Source organism: Babylonia areolata, chromosome 3 (genome assembly GCF_041734735.1).
Source record: "Babylonia areolata isolate BAREFJ2019XMU chromosome 3, ASM4173473v1, whole genome shotgun sequence".
Classification (NCBI taxonomy): Eukaryota; Metazoa; Mollusca; class Gastropoda; order Neogastropoda; family Buccinidae; genus Babylonia; species Babylonia areolata.
In genome coordinates, this window is record NC_134878.1 from 31,388,026 (window position 1) to 31,409,518 (window position 21,493).

The 21,493-nt window shown below is 43.0% G+C and overlaps 1 protein-coding gene across 1 annotated transcript in view; it reads right to left on the reverse strand.

Moving 5' to 3' along the window:
- The window catches only part of LOC143280546 (uncharacterized), a 60,077-nt gene that overhangs the window by 27,730 nt on the left and 10,854 nt on the right, over positions 1–21,493 (reverse strand). Inside the window, exons 7-18 of the mRNA XM_076585236.1 lie at positions 21,107–21,306; positions 17,666–17,785; positions 16,547–16,621; positions 14,506–14,677; positions 13,107–14,018; positions 12,409–12,596; positions 10,665–10,812; positions 8,334–8,420; positions 6,408–6,505; positions 3,971–4,135; positions 2,212–2,301; positions 1,118–1,231 (exon numbers count right to left, since the gene is read on the reverse strand). Of these exons, the coding sequence (XP_076441351.1) occupies positions 1,118–1,231; positions 2,212–2,301; positions 3,971–4,135; positions 6,408–6,505; positions 8,334–8,420; positions 10,665–10,812; positions 12,409–12,596; positions 13,107–14,018; positions 14,506–14,677; positions 16,547–16,621; positions 17,666–17,785; positions 21,107–21,306 (2,369 nt within the window). The remainder of the gene's footprint in view (positions 1–1,117; positions 1,232–2,211; positions 2,302–3,970; positions 4,136–6,407; positions 6,506–8,333; positions 8,421–10,664; positions 10,813–12,408; positions 12,597–13,106; positions 14,019–14,505; positions 14,678–16,546; positions 16,622–17,665; positions 17,786–21,106; positions 21,307–21,493) is intronic.

The window sequence follows — 21,493 nt, forward strand, 5'->3', positions numbered from 1 at the left end:
AACTCTCCAGAACAAATTTGACATTGCCGTAACGTTGAAACAAACTGTGATCAACCGTAACAAAATATGGCAAAACTGTAAAAGTTGGCATCTCTGATCTCAAAAACAAAATGCTCAATCCCCTTGAAAACGCTGGAGAACAATGTAGAGGCTTAAGCCAACATGCTAAGATTACCAAGTGAGAATGTTCAAAAGAGACTGGGAAAGCAAAACTGAACATGCCCACTGCAGTACAGAAATATCCAAACTCAGTACAAGGGAAACAACTGGCTGTAAGAGCTAAATCATTTCCCAGGCTACGAAATGGTAACTGGAACTCATGAAGTACAAGGTACACACTGCACATTTGTATTTGTATTTTATTGTGTTTGTTTTGTTTTTTTATCACAACAGATTTCTCTGTTTGAAATTCGGGCTACTCTCCCCAGCACCACCCATTTTTTTTTGTATTTTTTCCTGCATACAGTTTTATTTGTTTTTCCTATCAAAGTGGATTTTTCTACAGAATTTTACCAGGAACAACCCTTTTGTTGCCGTGGGTTCTTTTGCATGCGCTAAGTGCATGCTGCACACGGGACCTTGGTTTATCGTCTCATCCGAATGACTAGCGTCCAGACCACAACTCAAGGTCTAGTGGAGGGGGAGAAAATGTCGGTGGCTGAGCCGTGATTCGAACCAGCGCACTCAGATTACCTCGCCTCCTAGACGGACGCGTTACCTCCAGGCCATCACTCCACATACATGAAGCACAGTGCAGCATCAAGTTTACAGCTTCTAATGTGCTCAGACATAAAGCACAAAATTAACTGATGAGAAAGCTGGTAGACCATAATTATACCATCTAAAGAGATATTGCCAGCAAAAAGAAAAAAAAATTGCCAGTTACTGGAAAACAAAAAAAAAAAAAAAGGTGAACTATTTAACGGTTTCACCAAGGAATTAATTTTATCCAGTCCAACTTCTTGTATAAAACACCAACCACTTACGCAATCACACAAGCACAATTTCAAAATTCACTCACCAACCCATACAAAGCCACCCCACATCACCCTCCCATCTATATATATATATATTCACAACAAAAAAAAACCCAACACACTCCAGGCTAACAACTGACCTCCTGCAGAACAGGGATGACAGGGGGCCGACACTGCTGAAGGTAGTGTATCATCATCAGGATGTACCCGTAGGATGACAGACTTCCTCGGGACGCATCCCCAATGCCACAGAGCTGCACACACACACACATCACAGAGTAAACTCATCAGTACCACACTGGCTACTACAGCACATCACATTCATTTGTTTTAATAAATGAAAAAAAAAAAAAAAAGAATTCATGAAAGTCTTATTCAACTCAAATCAACATCATCAAAAGCAATAAGTTTAAGCTGAAATACTATACTATACTACTATACTATACTAATAAACTAAAAAAAAGCAATGGAAATCATACAAAAATAAATTGCTCCACACCTGGATTCAGCTTGGTTCTGCTAAGCATTAGTTCAAATGAGAAGCAAACACAAAATTAAAAAAAAATAATAAAATAAAGAAATAAAGAAAAGAGAGAAAGCAAAAGGATGGGGTGGGGAACCCCCACACCCATAAGAACATATAAACAGACTGGCAGACAGGTTGTCAGACAGACAGAACGCAGGTTGGATATCACCATGAAGTGCTGTCAATCTTCTCCACCTTCTTCTTCTGCGTTCACTCGTATGCACACGAGTGGGCTTTTACGTGTATGACCGTTTTTACCCCACCATGTAGGCAGCCATACTCCGTTTTCGGGGGTGTGCATGCTGGGTATGTTCTTGTTTCCATAACCCACCGAACGCTGACATGGATCACAGGATCTTTAACGTGCGTATTTGATCTTCTGCTTGCATATACACACGAAGGGGGTTCAGGCACTAGCAGGTCTGCACATATGTTGACCTGGGAGATCGTAAAAATCTCCACCCTTTACCCACCAGGCGCCGTCACCATGATTCGAACCCGGGACCCTCAGACTGACAGTCCAACGCTTTAACCACTCGGCTATTGCGCCCGTCGTGCCGTCAATCACCTGTTAGGATCTCTGCAAAGGGTCCTCCTCCATGTATGTCCATGACAAGTGAACACAACATCCATTTCCTGTAATATCAAACACAAAACTCCACAACAACACGACAGTAAGGTCTTCCCACCACTCCACACCCCCATTACCTTGGCAAAGACTTTGACAGCATATCCCAGCATCTTGACTCGCCTGTCGATCTCACTGTAACACCACAGCAGCCTTGTGTTGCACTGCGCCTGCAAAAATGATGGTTCCACAATGTTTGCAAAATCATCTGCTGATGCACTCATTTCTCCTTGCCTATGGTGTGGCAGGTGGCAAAGAATGCGAATCTAGCGAGTCTCTCAAACATTGAAATACTGGTGTGGTTTTTTTTCAATAGCTTTCAATAATTCTCTTTACTATGATAACGGAACAATCATCTAGAATCAACCAAACTTGAATAAAATTAGTGCTCTGATATATAATGCACTATATCAAACATTTCAATTTTTCAAACATGTTTCATGTCAGTTTTTAGTAATCAAATTAGCCAAAGCCCTGAGCACACCAACACATATTCACCACATGCACAATGTGCACCAAAATCCGCACTCCTACATTTCCCACACTGAGACAACACACACGACACTGTGAAAGTGGCTGACACACTGACCAAGCGACACACTGACCACGAAGCAACACACTAACCACAAAACAACACACTGACCACAAAAAAACACACTGACCACACAAAAACAACACACTGACCACACAAAAACAACACACTGACCACACAATACGACATAATGATCACACAAAACAACACACTGACCACAACAAAAACAACAACACTGACCACAACAAAAACAACACATCACACTGACCACAACAAAAACAACACACTGACCACAACAAAAACAACACACTGACCACAACACAAAACAACACTGACCACAACAAAAACAACACAATGACCACAACAAAAACAACAACACTGACCACAACAAAAACAACAACACTGACCACAACAAAAAACAACAACACTGACCACAACACAAAACAACAACACTGACCACAACAAAAACAACACGCCACACTGACCACAACAAAAACAACAACACTGACCACAACACAAAAAAACAACACTGACCACAACACAAAACAACAACACTGACCACAACACAAAACAACACTGACCACAACATAAACAACACACTAACCACAACACAAAAACAACACACTGACCACAACAAAAACAACACACTAACCACAACACAAAAACAACAACACTAACCACAACACAAAACAACAACACTGACCACAACACATAAACAACAACACTGACCACAACAAAAACAACACACTGACCACAACACAAAACAACAACACTGACCACAACAAAAACAACAACACTGACCACAACATAAACAACAACACTGACCACAACACAAAACAACAACACTAACCACAACACAAAACAACAACACTGACCACAACACAAAACAACACGCCACACTGACCACAACACAAAACAACACGCCACACTGACCACAACACAAAAAAACAACACTGACCACAACACAAAACAACACGCCACACTGACCACAACACAAAAAAACAACACTGACCACAACACAAAACAACACGCCACACTGACCACAACACAAAACAACAACACTGACCACAACACAAAACAACACGCCACACTGACCACAACACAAAAAAACAACACTGACCACAACACAAAACAACAACACTGACCACAACACAAAACAACACGCCACACTGACCACAACAAAAACAACACATCACACTGACCACAACACAAAACAACAACACTGACCACAACACAAAACAACAACACTGACCACAACACAAAACAACAACACTGACCACAACACAAAAACAACACGCCACACTGACCAACGTGTTGTAGAGACTGATGTCCCCCTCCAGTTTCGTCTCGCCCTCCACGAACTTCACGATGGGTACTTTGGCCGTGGGGATGGACACCACATTGTAGTACTGACGGCTCTTCTGCATCAGCTTCCTGGCCACTTTCTCGATCACGTCCACCACATCAACATCCTGGGAAGTCATCATCATCACCACCATTACTGTAAGAGGTGTCTTAGACTATAAAAAAAAAAAAAAATATGATGAAAGATCAAAATGCACAACAATAATGAAGGCTCAATGATATATTTTTATACTTGAAGAACAGATGTGCGTGAATGTGTAAGTATGCGAGTATGCAAATAATATATGCATGTATGTATTCATGTGCACTTATGTGTCTGCAGTAATAATGTTTCACATGAGTGTCTAATGAGTGTTTTATATAGTCACGTATAGAAAACTAGAGGAAATGTGTTCATACATAAGATACTCCATATGTTGTTTTTTTGAGGGTTTTTTTCCCGAAAACAATGTATGGGCTGTGTTCTTTTCACATTACGTTAGCTAAGCAAAGTGTCCATAACTCTATGCCAATGCTAGGTATAATGTTTATTATATGTTATAAAACTGCACTGTTACACATGATGAAAATGTGTCCACCTTGACCAAACTGATTTAAAAAAAAAAAAAAAAAAAGAGAAAAAGAACAATATGTTATAAGTATAATGACTTATGATGACAATGTTATTGTTAATGTTCACCGTATTCAAATTTTTTTCTTTCTTTGTTTTTGTTTTTTTCCCCTTTCTCTTCCATCTACTATGAATTGTTATTATGAATTCATATACGAAATAAAACGGTGGTCAACCCAAGAAAGTCTGGGGACAAAAAAAAAAAAAAAAAAAAAAAAAATCTCGGTAAAAGTCGACCTGCATAAGATAAAAACAAGCAACTTATCAAGCCACAGACTTCTTCTTCAGGCCTCACCATTATTTTGAATTACATGATACTCTGGCTATGTATGATATGGAGAGCTTGTAATATGTGGCCCACATTTTTTTTTTTTTTTTTCTGGTGCAATAGCCGAAAGGTTTAACTTCAGGTGCTGGACTTTTCAATCTGAGGGTCCAAGGATAGAATCTCGGTAACAAACAACCTGGAGATTTTTCCAATCTCCCAGGTCAATATATGTGCTAGTGCCTGAACTCCCAATGCAGAATGTCAAATGCGCACGTTAAAGATCCAGATATATATCTTTTAATTCTTTGTTTTCAAGGTCAAGGTGAAATTATTTTCATCAGATATTGATGTCAGTGCAATGTTAACAAAAGTAATAAGCATTATACTAGGCATCAGCACAGAATCGTTAACACCTTGCTTACTTAATGTGTTTTTAAACAACCCGATGGAAAAAGCGCACAAAACATACAATGATTTCCATAACATGGGACATCATATGTAACAGCACATTCCCTCAAAATAGTTCATAAAATAGGGCATGCTACACAAAATACACACTCAAAATATACTTCATACTTACATGCAGATATACATACACGTATACATATACATACACATACACATGCATCTGCATTTCAAGTATGAAACTTTCATCACTGAACCTGCGTCATTGTTGTGCACTTTGATATTTCAACTCATTTTGTTATGGGTTATTGTTTTCAAGAAGTTGTGTCTATAGGTACCATTGTCACAAGGAATATTGGGGATGGGGTGGGGGGTGGTGGTGGAAGGAGGATAATACACAAAAAATACAAACATGAATTGAAAATGATAGTAAAACACTAATACAGTTGAAACTTAGATGTATATACAAACAGATGCTCACACGCAACAAACGTCCACACAAACACACACAGAGCACATCAACACATATGCTCTCTTGAACGTTGATGTTTTTGACTTTTTGCATTCATTATCAGTTGTTTTGCTTGTCAGTTTAACGACTTCTCTTTTACGAAGTCCTTTAAGTAATTTCCTGTAACTGTATTTAGAGGTTTTTTTGTTTGTTTGTTTTTTCTTCCAAATTTCACCCACATTTTTACCCTCATCTGCCCAGTTTCTCCCAACCCTCCATTCATCCACATCTCCCACCCCTTCTAACCGATAATACTCAGATGTATTCATAAATACTTTAACAAAATGTCTTCAATCACCGATATGTGTGACAGGACATTAAACAAAATTCCTCCTCCTCTCTTGAATACCTGCCACACATTACACATTACTTATGAGGCTGATAACTAAGTCTACAACTGATTCAAACACCATCAGAACGTTGAATCACATAAAGGTCTAGAGAGTTCAGTCTAGAAAAGGCAAAAATCTTTGACCGCTTAAACTACTGGTAAACATCAGCCTCTCAAGAAAATGTCAATAAAATCAGGCATTTTAAGTACAGATTGTGAAAATTCTCCAATATTCCTTTGGTTTCACTCCTTACCTCCACTGTTTTTCCTCTGAAGGTCATGCAGATGTCAAGGTCACTACGGTAGAAACCAAACCCGTTGCAAGAGGACCCAAACAGCGAAAACTTTGCGTCTGCAGACAGAATATTGTGCACAATATGTTATTTCAAGAAGAAAAGTGAAACAGTGCAAGAGACAAAAGAATGCAAATTTGAATAGTTCATCCAATAAAAGTCTTTGTCCCTGCTGAAGGGATGTATACAGGCATTGTCAATCTTATCACAATCGATTTTTTCCTATTTTACATGTTTGATACTGATCAAGACAGATAAAGATTACAGATAGCGGAATACTTTATCACCTCAACAAGAGAAATTCATTTGTGGTGTAAAACACATAAACAATACACATAAATCACAGTCATTCAACCTGCACACATAAAATGTTTAGATGGCAATCCATGCGTACAATAAATAATCACAGTAGATAACCACAACACAACAGAAACCTTTAAAAGGTAACTTAGAGTAGATCATACACACATCATCACAGCCATACATAAGCAATACAAAATCAATTAAAGGATGTGAATAAAACAGGCATGAAATAGCATACTAAAAATAGACACGAGACATAAAAAGATTATAACAATGCAATTCAACAATACTTTGATTTAGGATGTCACATTCCACATGCACACACTCGTTTTCTTTTTATCACAGATCTGATTATCAATTATTGCTGTTTAATAGCTAAAGATACAAGATTCAGTAGAGACAGGGGAGAGAGAGAGAGAAAGAGAGGTAAAATCAGATTCAGAGCTTTATTTACTGAGGCTATGGTTCCTAAAAGGGTAGTAACTTGAAGAAAGGAAATTCATGTCAACATCAATATTCTGATAAAAATTTACTGTGCCGTTCCCTGAAACGCTTTGTACCAGCACTGGGCATGCTGCTTTAGAAGTATTTCATTTTCACTTTTAGCTGTCATTAACATAAGTACTTTAAATAAGTATGGCTGTTATACTTGCTGAAACAAGTTCCTAACACTAATAAACTGTGGACACGAAAGGAGAAAATGGACGTCATTTTCTGATAATTTAACTCCCCGTATCAACATGAATTCACAAAAACCATCCAGAATACCTAATCTGTTTTTCATCACAATCAGTTTTAAATGTTCACCAATCTGAATGGACCACAGATCACAATGCATAGGATTTAATAACGATAAACATGTAATGATTCTGCTGTCCTAAACATGGGAATACCGTATTCTGCCATCTACAGTCTATAAACAGAAAGGGTCAGTGCACTCACCACTTGTTCTTTCTTGTAAATAAAAAAAAAGGGGGTGGCATCTATGAATACATATACATTTGTTGGCCTCTAATAAATCGACAAAGCCCTATGATTTTCTGGTATCAATAACTGAAAACAGAACCATTGTACCAAAGTGGGAAAATGAAGAAAATAAGAGCCATAGAATATCATATCAGTGTCTGGTGTGAACACAGGTCTGGGTGTGTACGTGCATGCGTGCATGTGTGTGCATGTGTGTGTATGTGTTTGTGTGTGTGTGTGTGCATGTGTTTATGTGTGTGTGTGTGTGTGTGTGTGTGTGTGTGTGCATGTATTTATGTGTGTGTGTGTATGTGTGTGTGTATGTGTGTGTGTGTGTGTGTGTGTGTGCATGTGTGTGTGTGTGTGCGTGTGTGTGTGCGTGTGTGCGTGCGTGTGTGCGAGTGTGTGTGTGTGTGTGTGTGTGCATGTGTTTATGTGTGTGTGTGTATGCGTGTGTGTGTGTGTGTGTGTGTGTGTGTGTGTATGTGTGTGTGTGTGCATGTATGAAATATATGTGTCTGGAAGTGTGTGCATGTGTGTCTGTGGCGTGGGGGGGAGGGGGGGGGAGGGAAGGGAGTTGGGGGGCAAGGGGGAGCGGGGCTGGAGGGGGGTTCTTACCTGGATAAATCTGCTGGACAAAAGCTTCCAGCTCCTTGACAACACGTTGCCTACTGCGCAAGTCAGTCTCATTTGGGGCAAAGTCATCTGTCACAACAACACAGCCAGATTATCTCAGTTCATAAAACATCTTTTGATAATGCATACCAAGGTGAATCTACATAGAGAAGTGTTCCCTGTTTTATGACATAATAAACTAAAAGCCTGAGGTCTGAAACAGATGTATTGAAAAAAGAAAGAAAATTTTACACAATAATAATAATAATAATGGTATTTATATAGCGCCGAATCTTGTGCAGAGACAAATCAAAGCGCTTTCGCACCAGTCATTCACACGCATGCATAACTCTAAAACTGTAGAAACAAAAGACAAGGAAGAGACAGGCAAGGGAGGCTATTTTGGGAAGAGGTGGGTTTTAAGGCCAGACTTGAAAGAGCTGAGTGTGGAGACTTGACGAAGCGAAAGAGGAAGTTCATTCCAATTGCAAGGTCCAGAGACAGAGAAAGAACGGCGGCCCAACAGTCGAGTGTTTGAATCTGGGTATGCGTAAACAGAGTGGATCCGAAGCCAATCGTAGAGAGCGAGATGGAGTGTAGAGGTGAAGGCAGCCGCAGAGATAGGAAGGGGCAGTTTTGTGAATACATCTATAACACAGAGTGCTGATCTTGTACTGTGTAGTACCACAAAGGGGGAAGATGGCAGAGTGGTTAAGACGCTTATCTGCCAATACACTGCCCACAAAGGTGTGTGGGTTCGATTCCTGCTCTCGCCCCTTCTTCCAAGTTTGACTGGAAAATCAAACTGAGTGTCCCGTCATTCTCATGAGACGATAAAATCATGGTCCCTTGACTGAGCAGCATTCTCTGGCGCACTGAAAAAGAACCCATGGCAACAAGAGTGTTGTCCTCAGGCAAAATTAAGTTGAAGAAATCCACTCTGGTAGGTACACAAATATATATATGCATGCACTTAAGGCCTGACTGAGCAACTTTGGGTTATGCCGCTAAAAGTGCCTTACATAATCCAGTAAATAGCAGCTTAATGCTCTCTTATTCATGAGAACGCTTCTGGTGAGAACATGCAAATCATGAGATTTAAACAGATCAAAATGAATAAATAGATAAATAAAAAGAGAATTGCAAAACCAGCAACCACATGACTGGGAACCTAGTCATCAGCCCCCAAGTGTAATGCTTAATGTGTGTTATACATTCAAGACAACATGAGTCGATACGCTCTCTGTGCGTGTGTGTGCGTGCGTGCGTGCGTGCATGCGTGCGTGTGTGCGTGTGTGTGTGTGTGTGTGTGTGTGTGTTTGCAAGTATGTGTGTGTGGGTGCACATGTCTGTGAGCACAGACAGGCATGTACAGGCTCATGCACTTTTGCGTATATATATATGCATAGATCTAAATTTCGGCTGCGTTAGTGTATGTGTATGATTTTCAATGTCTATGAACAATACTCCCCAAGATTCCTTCTGTTCCTGGTACACTTGGTGTTAACCCTTTCACCGCCAGTCAATTTAGAGTACAAAATTCCCTTGTGCTATAAACACAGAAAAGACAGTGGCTAAGAATAGCTGGGGATTCCCCCTGCAATGTACAGAAAACATGGCCTATCCTACCACCGAACATTAAGAGCAGTAGGTTCATGGATAACATACCAATGAATCGTCATCTTTCAGTGACATGGGTCCTCTACCACGCCTGTGCATAAATGCGAGCTTGGCGGTGAAAGGGTTAAAGACATATATTCTATTGCACTCAATTCTAAATATATTTCTGCAGCACACTCATGAACTACTGTTACGGCTTTCCTTTTTAAAATTTCTTTATTATAAGAAAAATAAAATGTAACAACTGTCTCTATGGAACGTATTATCTGTATGTTTTCTAAATAAAATCTGGTCAAAGTTCCGAAACTCTGGCATGCTGAAACAAATCAAAGTTCAAAACTGGCCACAAAATACATTTGTAAAAAAAACTGCTTCATGGATGTCTAGGTGTTGTGTGTATGTGTGTGTGTGTGTGTGTGTGTGTGTGTGTTTGTGTGTGTGCTCATGTGTGTCTGTGTGTGTGGATCCTCATGTGCATGTGTGTGCTCTGTCACTGACACACTCCAACTGCCTTGCTTGTATGTCTTGATTATAGTGTCCGATGTTGTTACTTTCTGTAACCTTCCCCCCCTCAAAGCTGACGTCACCTGGTAGCACTTTGAGGCCTTGAGCTAAGGAGGTAAAGAGCATGATAAATACCCATTACTATTACCATTAACAAAAACTCCTTTTCTGTAGCATGATGTAAAACAGGGAAACAACACCACCACTCACAGATGATCTTGAGGATGACGTTTTCCAGGATCTTGAGGTGATCCGCGGTCATTGGGGGCAGAGGGACCAGAGCAGGCAGTTTGTCCTCCGGACAGTTGGCCTTGATGTGACCTTCCTGCTCACAGTAACCGCAAATCACCGCAGGTCCCTGAAAAAAAAAACCAAAAAAAAAACCAACAGTTACGGATACATATGGTCTTTCCTTTTTTGGGAGGAGTGGGGGTGGAGGGGAGGGGGCAGGAGAGGGGGGGGGCTGTCTGATTATCAGCACCAATACTTCCACGCCACTCCCGCCCCCCCCGTCCCTCTCCCCCTTCCCGAGTCCCCAACAATGCACAGCCACACCAGGGTTCCTATGTCACAGTCCCAACGTCAGCAGTTCACAATGGAACCACTTATGTTAGGTTTTCAGGTTCATTCTTTAACCGCTTTACTGCTGCCCTGCTGACTCAAAGCCTGATCACAGCATTGAGGGAAGGGGAATGGATTGGGTTTTTTTTGTGATTTTGGGGAGGGGGGTGCGGGACGGGGGGAGGGGGGGGTTGTGGACACAACCGTTTTTTTTTTTTATAATCCCACCATTTAAGTTGCCACATTCCATCTTTGGGGATAATGCATGCTATGTGTATCATTTGTATCATCCATACCATCAGCCTATGGCAAGCCAGACTGGCCTCCCTTTAAGAAAGAAGGAAACGGGATTCAGCCCCTTGAGTACAAAAAGTGCCCAAGGACAGAGATTTCTGTCCCCTTCTAAAGTGCCCAAGGACAGAGATTTCTGTCCCCTTCCGGTGTGCAAAAAGTACCCAAGGACAGAGATTTCTGTCCCATTCCAAAGTACCCAAGGACAGAGATTTCTGTCCCCTTCTGGTGTGCAAAAAGTGCCCAAGGACAGAGATTTCTGTCCCCTTCCGGTGTGCAAAAAGTGCCCAAGGACAGAGATTTCTGTCCCCTTTCGGTGTGCAAAAAGTGCCCAAGGACAGAGATTTCTGTCCCCTCCCGGTGTGCAAAAAGTGCCCAAGGACAGAGATTTCTGTCCCCTTCTGGTGTGCAAAAAGTGCCCAAGGACAGAGATTTCTGTCCCCTTCCGGTGTGCAAAAAGTGCCCAAGGACAGAGATTTCTGTCCCATTCCAAAGTACCCAAGGACAGAGATTTCTGTCCCCTTCTGGTGTGCAAAAAGTGCCCAAGGACAGAGATTTCTGTCCCCTTCCAGTGTGCAAAAAGTGCCCAAGGACAGAGATTTCTGTCCCCTTTCGGTGTGCAAAAAGTGCCCAAGGACAGAGATTTCTGTCCCCTTTCGGTGTGCAAAAAGTGCCCAAGGGCAGAGATTTCTGTCCCCTCCCGGTGTGCAAAAAGTGCCCAGGATGAAAATTTCTGTCCCCTTCCGGTGTGCAAAATAAGTGCTCCTTAACAGCTTCATCCAACTTTCCCACAAAATAGGAAACTGACTACCCTTCCCCCCTTGACCAAGTTTGAAGTGAACAGGTCCACTGACATGAACCGAATCATGCAACTGAGAGCGCTGAGTCTAAAATATTTGGTGCTGGGGAGAGTTTCTCACACATGAAACTTGGTGGTGAAAGATTTTTTTTACCTAAAGGCTCAGCAAAGATTGGAACCCCTGACCGCAGGATCACAGGTCTGGCGCTCTACCGACTGAGCTATTCCGGACACCAAATGCAGAGATGCATGCACGTCATATACATTCCACACCCACAAACTATTCCCAAAATTTCAGCTGACCTTTCCACCAGTGAAGACGTGCTCCGTGAAAGTGTACCAATCCAACACAGTGCCACCCTCATCTGCCACTGCTGAAGCTGCTGCTGCTGCCGTCTGGCAGTCTGTGGTGGGTTCTGCTGGGGGCTCCCCTCCTTCCTCCTCACCCACCCTCAGCTCACCCATCTTTTTGCTCAGTGACGTCACCAGTCCTACACAACAGGATCAGCACACTCTTGTTTTTAAACACACTTTGTTCAACGAAACATCACAAAGCAGCGATGTCACAAATAAGTCAAAAAGCAAAGCTTATAACCACACACTCTTCTGCCTTAAAAAAAATGGATCAGTGATTTATAAATATGAAGAATCTTTGTTGCTTATTCAATGCCCAGCAGACGACACAGGGCTGTGTTATCATATCAATCTTATCAATTTCAATGTCACAGCTTTTATGCTTTAACAGCTTTTTGCCTTATCATTTTGATGGTTTTTTTGGGGGGGTTTGCCCATTATATTCAAAGACATGTATCACTTTTTTCAGTGTCTAAATAAGTATTTACATGAAATTATTTTCATATTTGTGATCACCCATTAACAGTAAATTCTTGATTCAAATTTTCCTCCTTTTTTTCTTTTTCTATCAAAATTCATAATCTAAAAAGAAAAACAACAACCGAGTCCTGCCGAGTCCTGTTTCTAAACCATGAAATGAGCATCACCTGTTTCCTCAGGAGTCTCAGGTGATGTTTCGTACTCGTCGCTGGACGCTCCTCTCTCCGTGGTGTCATCCAGGGCTGAAAAATACTCCCTGGAAACAGCAGACACGTCCTGCGCAGACTGCAAAGACACGTCATCATCATCACCAACACCAGCAGCAACAGCAGCACCAACAGCAGAATCCACAGTCGTGTTCACTCTGCCGGAAGTGGACATCTCTGACAGCGAGTCCTGAGTCAGATCCAGGTCAGAAGCCAAGGATAGGGCCCCAACGGCAGAGTCGGTCCTCGGCCCAGAGCTGGACAGATCGCCCAGCGATGAGGCATTGTGGGATGCGGCGGTCATGTCGCCTTTCGCCGAAGCTGACCTGTCGCTGGACAGCACCATGGAGCAACCAGGGGAGGAGGACAGAGCGGAGTCCACCGATTTGTCCGGGGTGGTCTTTGAACCCTCCGCCACAGCCAGTGACAGTTTCTGCAGGATGGACTTGTTGGACTCAATCACCACCGTCCCGATTCCCTCCCCTGCATTCTCACCCCCGTCATCATCGCTGTCCTCCTCTTCAGTACCGTCGTGGTTGTTGTCTTGTTCCTTTTCTTCACCCTCTTCTTCTACTTTCTGCTCTGCTGCAGTCTCCCCTTCCTCCTCCTCCTCCTCCTTTGCCGTATCAACCTTGTCGGAGACGTCGATGCTGGAAGAGCTGGTGGAGGGAGTCTCCTGGTTCTCCTTCAAGAGGGTCTCCGTCTTCTGGCTGGCCAGGGCCCTCAGGGACTCCAGGCACACATTCACCTTGCCCTCCCCGTCACGGGGCATCCCAAAGTACTCGTACGCCTTGCGCACACACGACTGGTAGTACTCAAAGATGAGGGAGTTGGCCAGCGAGTTGGCGATGTTCTTCTTGGGGTTGAAAGGATCTGCAAGCACAAGGTAGAACAACACAGCTTTAGTTTCTTCTTCTTATCATTCGTTCGTGGGCTGCAACTCCCACGTTCACTCGTTTGTACACGAGTGGGCTTTTAAGTGTATGACCATTTTTACCCCGCCATGTAGGCAGCCATACTCCTGTTTTCGGGGGTGTGCATGCTGGGTAAGTTCATGTTTCCAAAACCCATCAAACACTGACATGGATTACAGGATCTTTAAAGTGCATATATGATCTTCTGCATGCGTATACACACAAAGGGGGTTCAGGCACAAGCAGGTCTGCACATATGTTGACCTGGGAGATCGGAAAAGTCTCCACCTTTACCAACCAGGCGCCGTTACCGAGATTCAAACCTGGTACCCCCAGACTGAAAGTCCAACGCTTTAACCACTCGGCTACTGCGCCCTTCTAGGTTGTTCAAGATCCCCTTTATCCCTAAAAAAAAATATCAGTGTACGATATCTGGACTCCCTCACCTTCAATGGCCAGTTTCTTGGAGTTCCACTTCTTCTCCTGCCGGGTCAGAGGCTCTGTCTGCTGCAGGGAGATGACAAACTGCGTGTTGTCGAACCCCAGACAGTAGAACTTCATCAGCTGCAGCCACAGTTCACCAAGGCTGCTCCTGTTCTCTGACCGCCATGCCTCAGCCTGTAACCACAACATTACTTATCTATTTATTCATCTATTTATTCATTTATTTATTCATCTATTTATCTATGTATTCATTCATCATTCATTCATCATCATTGCAGCTGCAGCCACAGTTCACCGAGGCTGCTCCTGTTCTCTGACCGCCATGCCTCAGCCCGTAACCACATTATCTAATTCATTTATTTATTAATTTATTTATTTATTCATTCATTTATTCATCGTCATTGCAGCTGCAGCCACAGTTCATCAAGGCTGCTTCTGTTCTCCGGCCGCCATACCTCAGCCTGTAATCATATCATTTAATTTGTTTATCCATTTATCTACCTATTTATTTATCCATCATCATTGCAGCTGCAGCCACAGTTCACCATGGCTGCTCCTGTTCCCTGACTGCCATGCCTCACAGCCTGTAACCAAAACACCATCTACTTACTGATTCATTTACCTGTTCATTCATTCACTTATTCATTTATTTATCTATTCATTCGTTTATTCATCATCACTACAGCTGCAGCCTCACTTCACCAATGCTGCTCCTGTTCTCAATCCACCATGCTTCACCCTGTAACCCCAATAGGAAATTTTCTATCTAAAATTACGTTTAAGTAACATACTTACCGTGACCCAACTAGTGCAGACTCCAGCAGGGGTCTGACATTCCTGTTCTGTGCAAACTACTATCCGCCTATACGGAGAAAACGAAAGTAGCTACGGCCGATAACCTCCCGGAAGTAGGTAACCTCCCCTTTGCCCCCCTGACTAGCGCCCTCTTTTTCCGGCAGCCATTATGACTCCTGTTCCTGTGCTCTCCATACGGCTAAGTTTTTTTCGTATTTTCTGTCTGTCTGTCGATTCTCCGGCGTTCTTGTTTTTTGTCAAATTTTGTCTTCAACCAGGTCACATAATTATATGGTTCGATTGGCATTTTATTCATTTGGTTATTTACAATCAACTGAATTGAATAAAGTTACTCTTTTTTTTTTTGTCACAACAGATTTCTCTGTTTGAAATTCGGGCTGCTCTCCGTAGGGAGAGTGCGTCGCTACGCTGAGAGCACCACCCTTTTTTTTTTTTAATGCCTTTTTTCTGCCTCCAATTTTATTTGTTTTGGTAACAATCCACTCAGTGAGACATCAAAGTCTCTTAACATTTCACAGTGACCGTGTAACAATCAGTCAAATGCAGAACAGGTCCCTGATATATACATATAATAATGCAAAATCGCCAAGTGAAAGTTCTGTTTGCTTACTCCGACTAAACAGCCACACAGATCGGCCTCCTGTTAAGCTTACAGTGAGTTACCACTCTTTACTACTTGTTAATCATTTGTTCTCCTGGCCTCACTCTTGACTAATTTTATGTGGGAAGACTCAAAAGTCGAGTAATTAGTATTAGTCAGCCAACCAACAACCCACAGCACCAGTGCCAATCCATGCAATAAAATTCACATAGAGGTCCACATTCTGATGCAGTTTCCTAATGCAGTGATGGTTGAAAACCTTGAAAGAAGTTTGACCAACCACAAAATACACCACTTTCAGGTCAAGGTCAAACTCTGACCTGGACGGTTTCATTGGCCAATCAATAACAGGCAAAACCTGGTACCAGTACTAGTGATCTTATAAACACCACAATAACCACCACCCTCCTGTCACTAATCCTGCACCCCTCTTCACTTCACCCCCTGAAAATTCAACCCCAAAAATACCATGGCAATGTTGTGAATGATTTTGCATGAGTGCGTGCGTGCGTGCGTTTACCTATTTTTGTGAAGCACCTACAGCCCTGTTAAGAGAAGAGGCACTACATAAATTCACGTCATCATTAATCATCACTATCATCCACTAGGAGCCAGTATTCACCCACCTGAGATTTGAGGGCTTCATAATCCAGCTTGTCTTCCATCTGTATCGGTGGGATTCCTTTCCCTTCAGGTGGGTTCTGAAATCAGGCAAAAAAAAAAAAACAGCATCATGAGGAGAAAAATTGCAGTTCCGCTCACTTGGGTCACAACCAATGCTTTCTCTTTCTCATGCTTGTCTGCTGAGAAACATGCATAATAGCTGAGACGTGCTGAGAATCACGCATAACTGCACATCACGTTAACCCCTTCTCTCCTCTCCGACGTCACCACCACCCTCCATCTGTGGTGGAGGGAGCAAGGGAGAGTTCATCTCCAGTTCTGTCCCTCCTCTCTTCTCCCTTCGCTGCCACGTTCAACCTTCATGCGCGGGTGTTCGTTCATGTTTAGTCCAGTCTGGGACTTTGTCCTGCCAGCGGATGTTCATTATCATGCACAGCGATCTCATACAACACAACACAATGCAATACAATACAATGGAATACAACAGAATACACTACACTACACTACACAATACAATACACACTACACTACACAATACAATGCAATATACACACTACACTACAATGGTGGTGTGTGTCCATCGAGATCGATGATGACCATCGTTGTCATCCAGCTGGGGGATGGGGGGGGAGGGTGGTAGTGGGGTGGGGGGGGGGAGGATGCTCATGAATCTATCTGTGAATGCGCAGATGGCTGAATAGTCCAATCTGCGCATGAAATGTTCGCTGACAGTTGGGGCAGACAAAGACAGGCAGATCATTGTCAGGGAGCTTGTTTGCCCGTGACTTTCTGGCCTGCCTCTTCTGAACAGCTGCAGCAGTCCTGTTGGCCTCGCACAACATGGCGCCTTTGTGCACAGCAACGCGCCATTTGTCACGGTCCACTGCAGATTCCTCCCAGGAGTCAGGGTTGATATCAAACGCTTTCACACTACAATACAACACAATACAACATTGTACAGTACAATACAATACAAACAATAGAGTACAACACATACAATACAACACGACACAATACAGTACAATACAGTACAGTACAATGCAACACACCACACCACTACACACTACAACACAACGCAACCCACTACACCACAACACAACACACTACAACACAGTGTGTACCTTTCTCAGAGGCAGCAGAGGGAGGATGGGGGGGTCCACCTGCTGAAGGAAGTACACCACCATCAGGTTGAAGGCAAACGGGGGCAGAGTGCCCTCCTCCTGTCGATCCAAGTGACAGATCTGGTGGACAAACGAAAAAGAAAGTAAGTAAGATCACACACACACACACACACACACACACACACACACAGACGCACCTACACACCTTCACACACACACACACACACATGCACACACACCATAAATTATTATATAAATCATACACAACATATTACCTTAAATGCATTGTATATTCCTTCCCCCTCACCAAACACACACACACACACACACGCAGACATCAGAAATTATTATATACAGCATATTATTTACACATAACATCACCTTACATTATGAACTCTTCCCTACAAACATCCAGTCGTGCATGCATGTGCAGAAATATTCATGTATATGTATAATAAACAAATACACACACACACATACACTATTACTTTACACAAGAAAATACTAAGTTGTCACATTAGGGATTGGCTCATGCTTTTTAACCCCTTGACTTCTGCTGACAAGTATGCTCATCAGTGAAAGGGCTGTCACCTCACTGAGATCAAACATGGCTTACAGGTCAGGATGTCTGTGAAGGGCTGTCACCCCACTGAGATCAGACATGGCTTACAGGTCAGGATGTCTGTGAAGGGTCGTCACTTCACTGAGATCAGACATGGCTTACAGGTCAGTATGTCAGTGAAAGGGCTGTCACTTCACTGAGATCAGACATGGCTTACAGGTCAGTATGTCAGTGAAACTGAAAGGGCCGTCACCTCACTGAGATCGGACATGGCTTACAGGTCAGTATGTCAGTGAAAGGGCTGTCACTTCACTGAGATCAGACATGGCTTACAGGTCAGGATGTCAGTGAAACTGAAAGGGCCGTCACCTCACTGAGATCAGACATGGCTTACAGGTCAGTATGTCAGTGAAACTGAAAGGGCCGTCACCTCACTGAGATCGGACATGGCTTACAGGTCAGTATGTCAGTGAAAGGGCTGTCACTTCACTGAGATCAGACATGGCTTACAGGTCAGGATGTCAGTGAAACTGAAAGGGCCGTCACCTCACTGAGATCAGACATGGCTTACAGGTCAGTATGTCAGTGAAAGGGCCGTCACCTCACTGAGATCAGACATGGCTTACAGGTCAGTATGTCAGTGAAAGGGCCATCACCTCACTGAGATCAGACATGGCTTACAGGTCAGTGTGTCAGTGAAAGGGCCATCACCTCACTGAGATTAGACATGGCTTACAGGTCAGGATGTCAGTGAAAGGGTCGTCACCTCACTGAGATCAGACATGGCTTACAGGTCAGGGTGTCAGTGAAAGGGCTGTCACCTCACTGAGATCAGACATGGCTTACAGGTCAGTGTGTCAGTGAAAGGGCCATCACCTCACTGAGATTAGACATGGCTTACAGGTCAGGATGTCAGTGAAAGGGTCGTCACCTCACTGAGATCAGACATGGCTTACAGGTCAGGGTGTCAGTGAAAGGGCTGTCACCTCACTGAGATCAGACATGGCTTACAGGTCAGTGTGTCAGTGAAGGGCTGTCACCTCACTGAGATCAGACATGGCTTACAGGTCAGTATGTCAGTGAAAGGGTCGTCACCTCACTGAGATCAGACATGGCTTACAGGTCAGGGTGTCAGTGAAAGGGCTGTCACCTCACTGAGATCAGACATGGCTTACAGGTCAGTGTGTCAGTGAAGGGCTGTCACCTCACTGAGATCAGACATGGCTTACAGGTCAGTATGTCAGTGAAAGGGCCGTCACCTCACTGAGATCAGACATGGCTTACAGGTCAGGGTGTCAGTGAAAGGGCCGTCACCTCACTGAGAGCAGACATGGCTTACAGGTCAGTATGTCAGTGAAAGGGCCATCACCCCACTGAGATCAGACATGGCTTACAGGTCAGTACGTCAGTCACTGTTCTGCATTTGGACTCCTTTCCCTTGGGATGACATTTTCTTTTTGTTCAGCAAGATCAACTTCACCACTGATAAATACATAAAAAGTAGTAACTGCATTTCAAACCAGTGCCACACCAGTCTCCTTTCACACCGGCATTTAGCAGTCAAAGAGTTAGTCTTCACCATTCAACTTTGCTGCAGAATTGTAGAACACCATTACCACTATCAAACTGCCTTGAAAGCATCGCCTACGCAATGATTTGTAACTTTGCATATAACTAAACAAAACAAAACAAAAAAGCAATAAAATGTTTACTCAAACCCAAATTACAATATTAACTCATGCCTGTTACAACAGCTACAATCTGTACATGAGACCACTGCAGAAAAGACACGGTGGTTCACTAAAACAGTAAAAATTAATGGAAATTTGGTGTTTTAATTGGTCAAACAAAGCTTCGTTTTCATACTTCCGGAATCAGTAAACGGTTTGGTTTAGAAAGCCAACCATACCAAGCAAGAACGAACGATATTAGAATAATGTGTTGGTGCAAGAATACTCGTACCTGGTCCACAGAAGAAGTAATCATTGTATGAGTTATCTCATACCTGGAGTAGAATATGTTAAGATATCTAATCCACCTACGAAATATCTTGTCAAGACAAGACATGTTCATTTCCAGAAACCTCGGAGGGGTACATGAAACCTTATCTATTTCACACAAAATGCATCTCACGCTGTGCTCATATCTCTATTACGATGACCACCCCAGCTGATCAGATGACAGATAAATCTGATATATTTGGAAGAAAAACAAAAACAAAAAGTTATGCACCTATTCAGCAACATGTGCAATTTTAAGTACCATGCTCAACGCTCGGCTTATATGAGACCGACATAAGCTCAGAGTTGGGACAACAGCAAAGCGAAAGCAGTATAATGAATGGTTTCTCCACTGCAAAAGTCTTTTGCGAAGGACCATATCAAACTGGGAGGTAAGATTGCACTGGCTCTTAGTTCTGCTGCCTTGGAGGCTAGTTAGCCTTTGGGGACTATCCCAGTGCCGACTGTCCTAGAATCCTCTTGGCTAAGAGGATGGAGATGTAACTTGGGCAAGAAACACTAGCCCCAAAAAGTCAGGAGAGCAGATGCCTCCTTTGTAGTTCTGATGGTCATAGTTGGACACGACTTGACTATTAACGACTACAAGAAATACAATACAACAAAAAGATCAAACACAATTTATAGCATACACACTAGGAGTGGATGTCAGTCAATAAGAGGTATTCTCTTAACAACTACAATAAATACAACACAAAAAAAGATTAAACACTTTTTATTGAATACACGCTAGGAGTGGATACCAATAAGAGGTATTCTTTTGACGACTACAATAAACACAACACAAAAAAAGATTAAACACTACTTATTGAATGCATGCTGGGAGTGGATGTCAGTCAATGTGAGGTATCCTCTCCTAACCTTGGCCCACATCCTCAAGGTGACCGAGAGTTGAACGACCCGCGGGTCGGCCAGTGAGTACAGCTGCAGCAGAGAGCTGGTGAGCACGGCCGCCTGGGCGTTGATGGTGAGCACCAGCTGGCAGCCCGTCTGCGTGTCCTTCACCTCCACCACTGGGATCTTGGCGCTGAAGTTGCTGCAGGCGTTGACAAAGTCTGGAGCTGAAAATACAGTGTTTCGATTCACCAAAGAGTTTCGGTTTCATAACGCCAAAGTCTGGAGCTGAAAACCGGTGTTTTGATTTATCAAAGAGTTTCGGTTTCAGTTTCTCAAGGAAGTGTGGCTGCAGTTGGACAAACCCATATATATACGCAACAACACATCTGCTGGGCAGATGCCTGACCACAC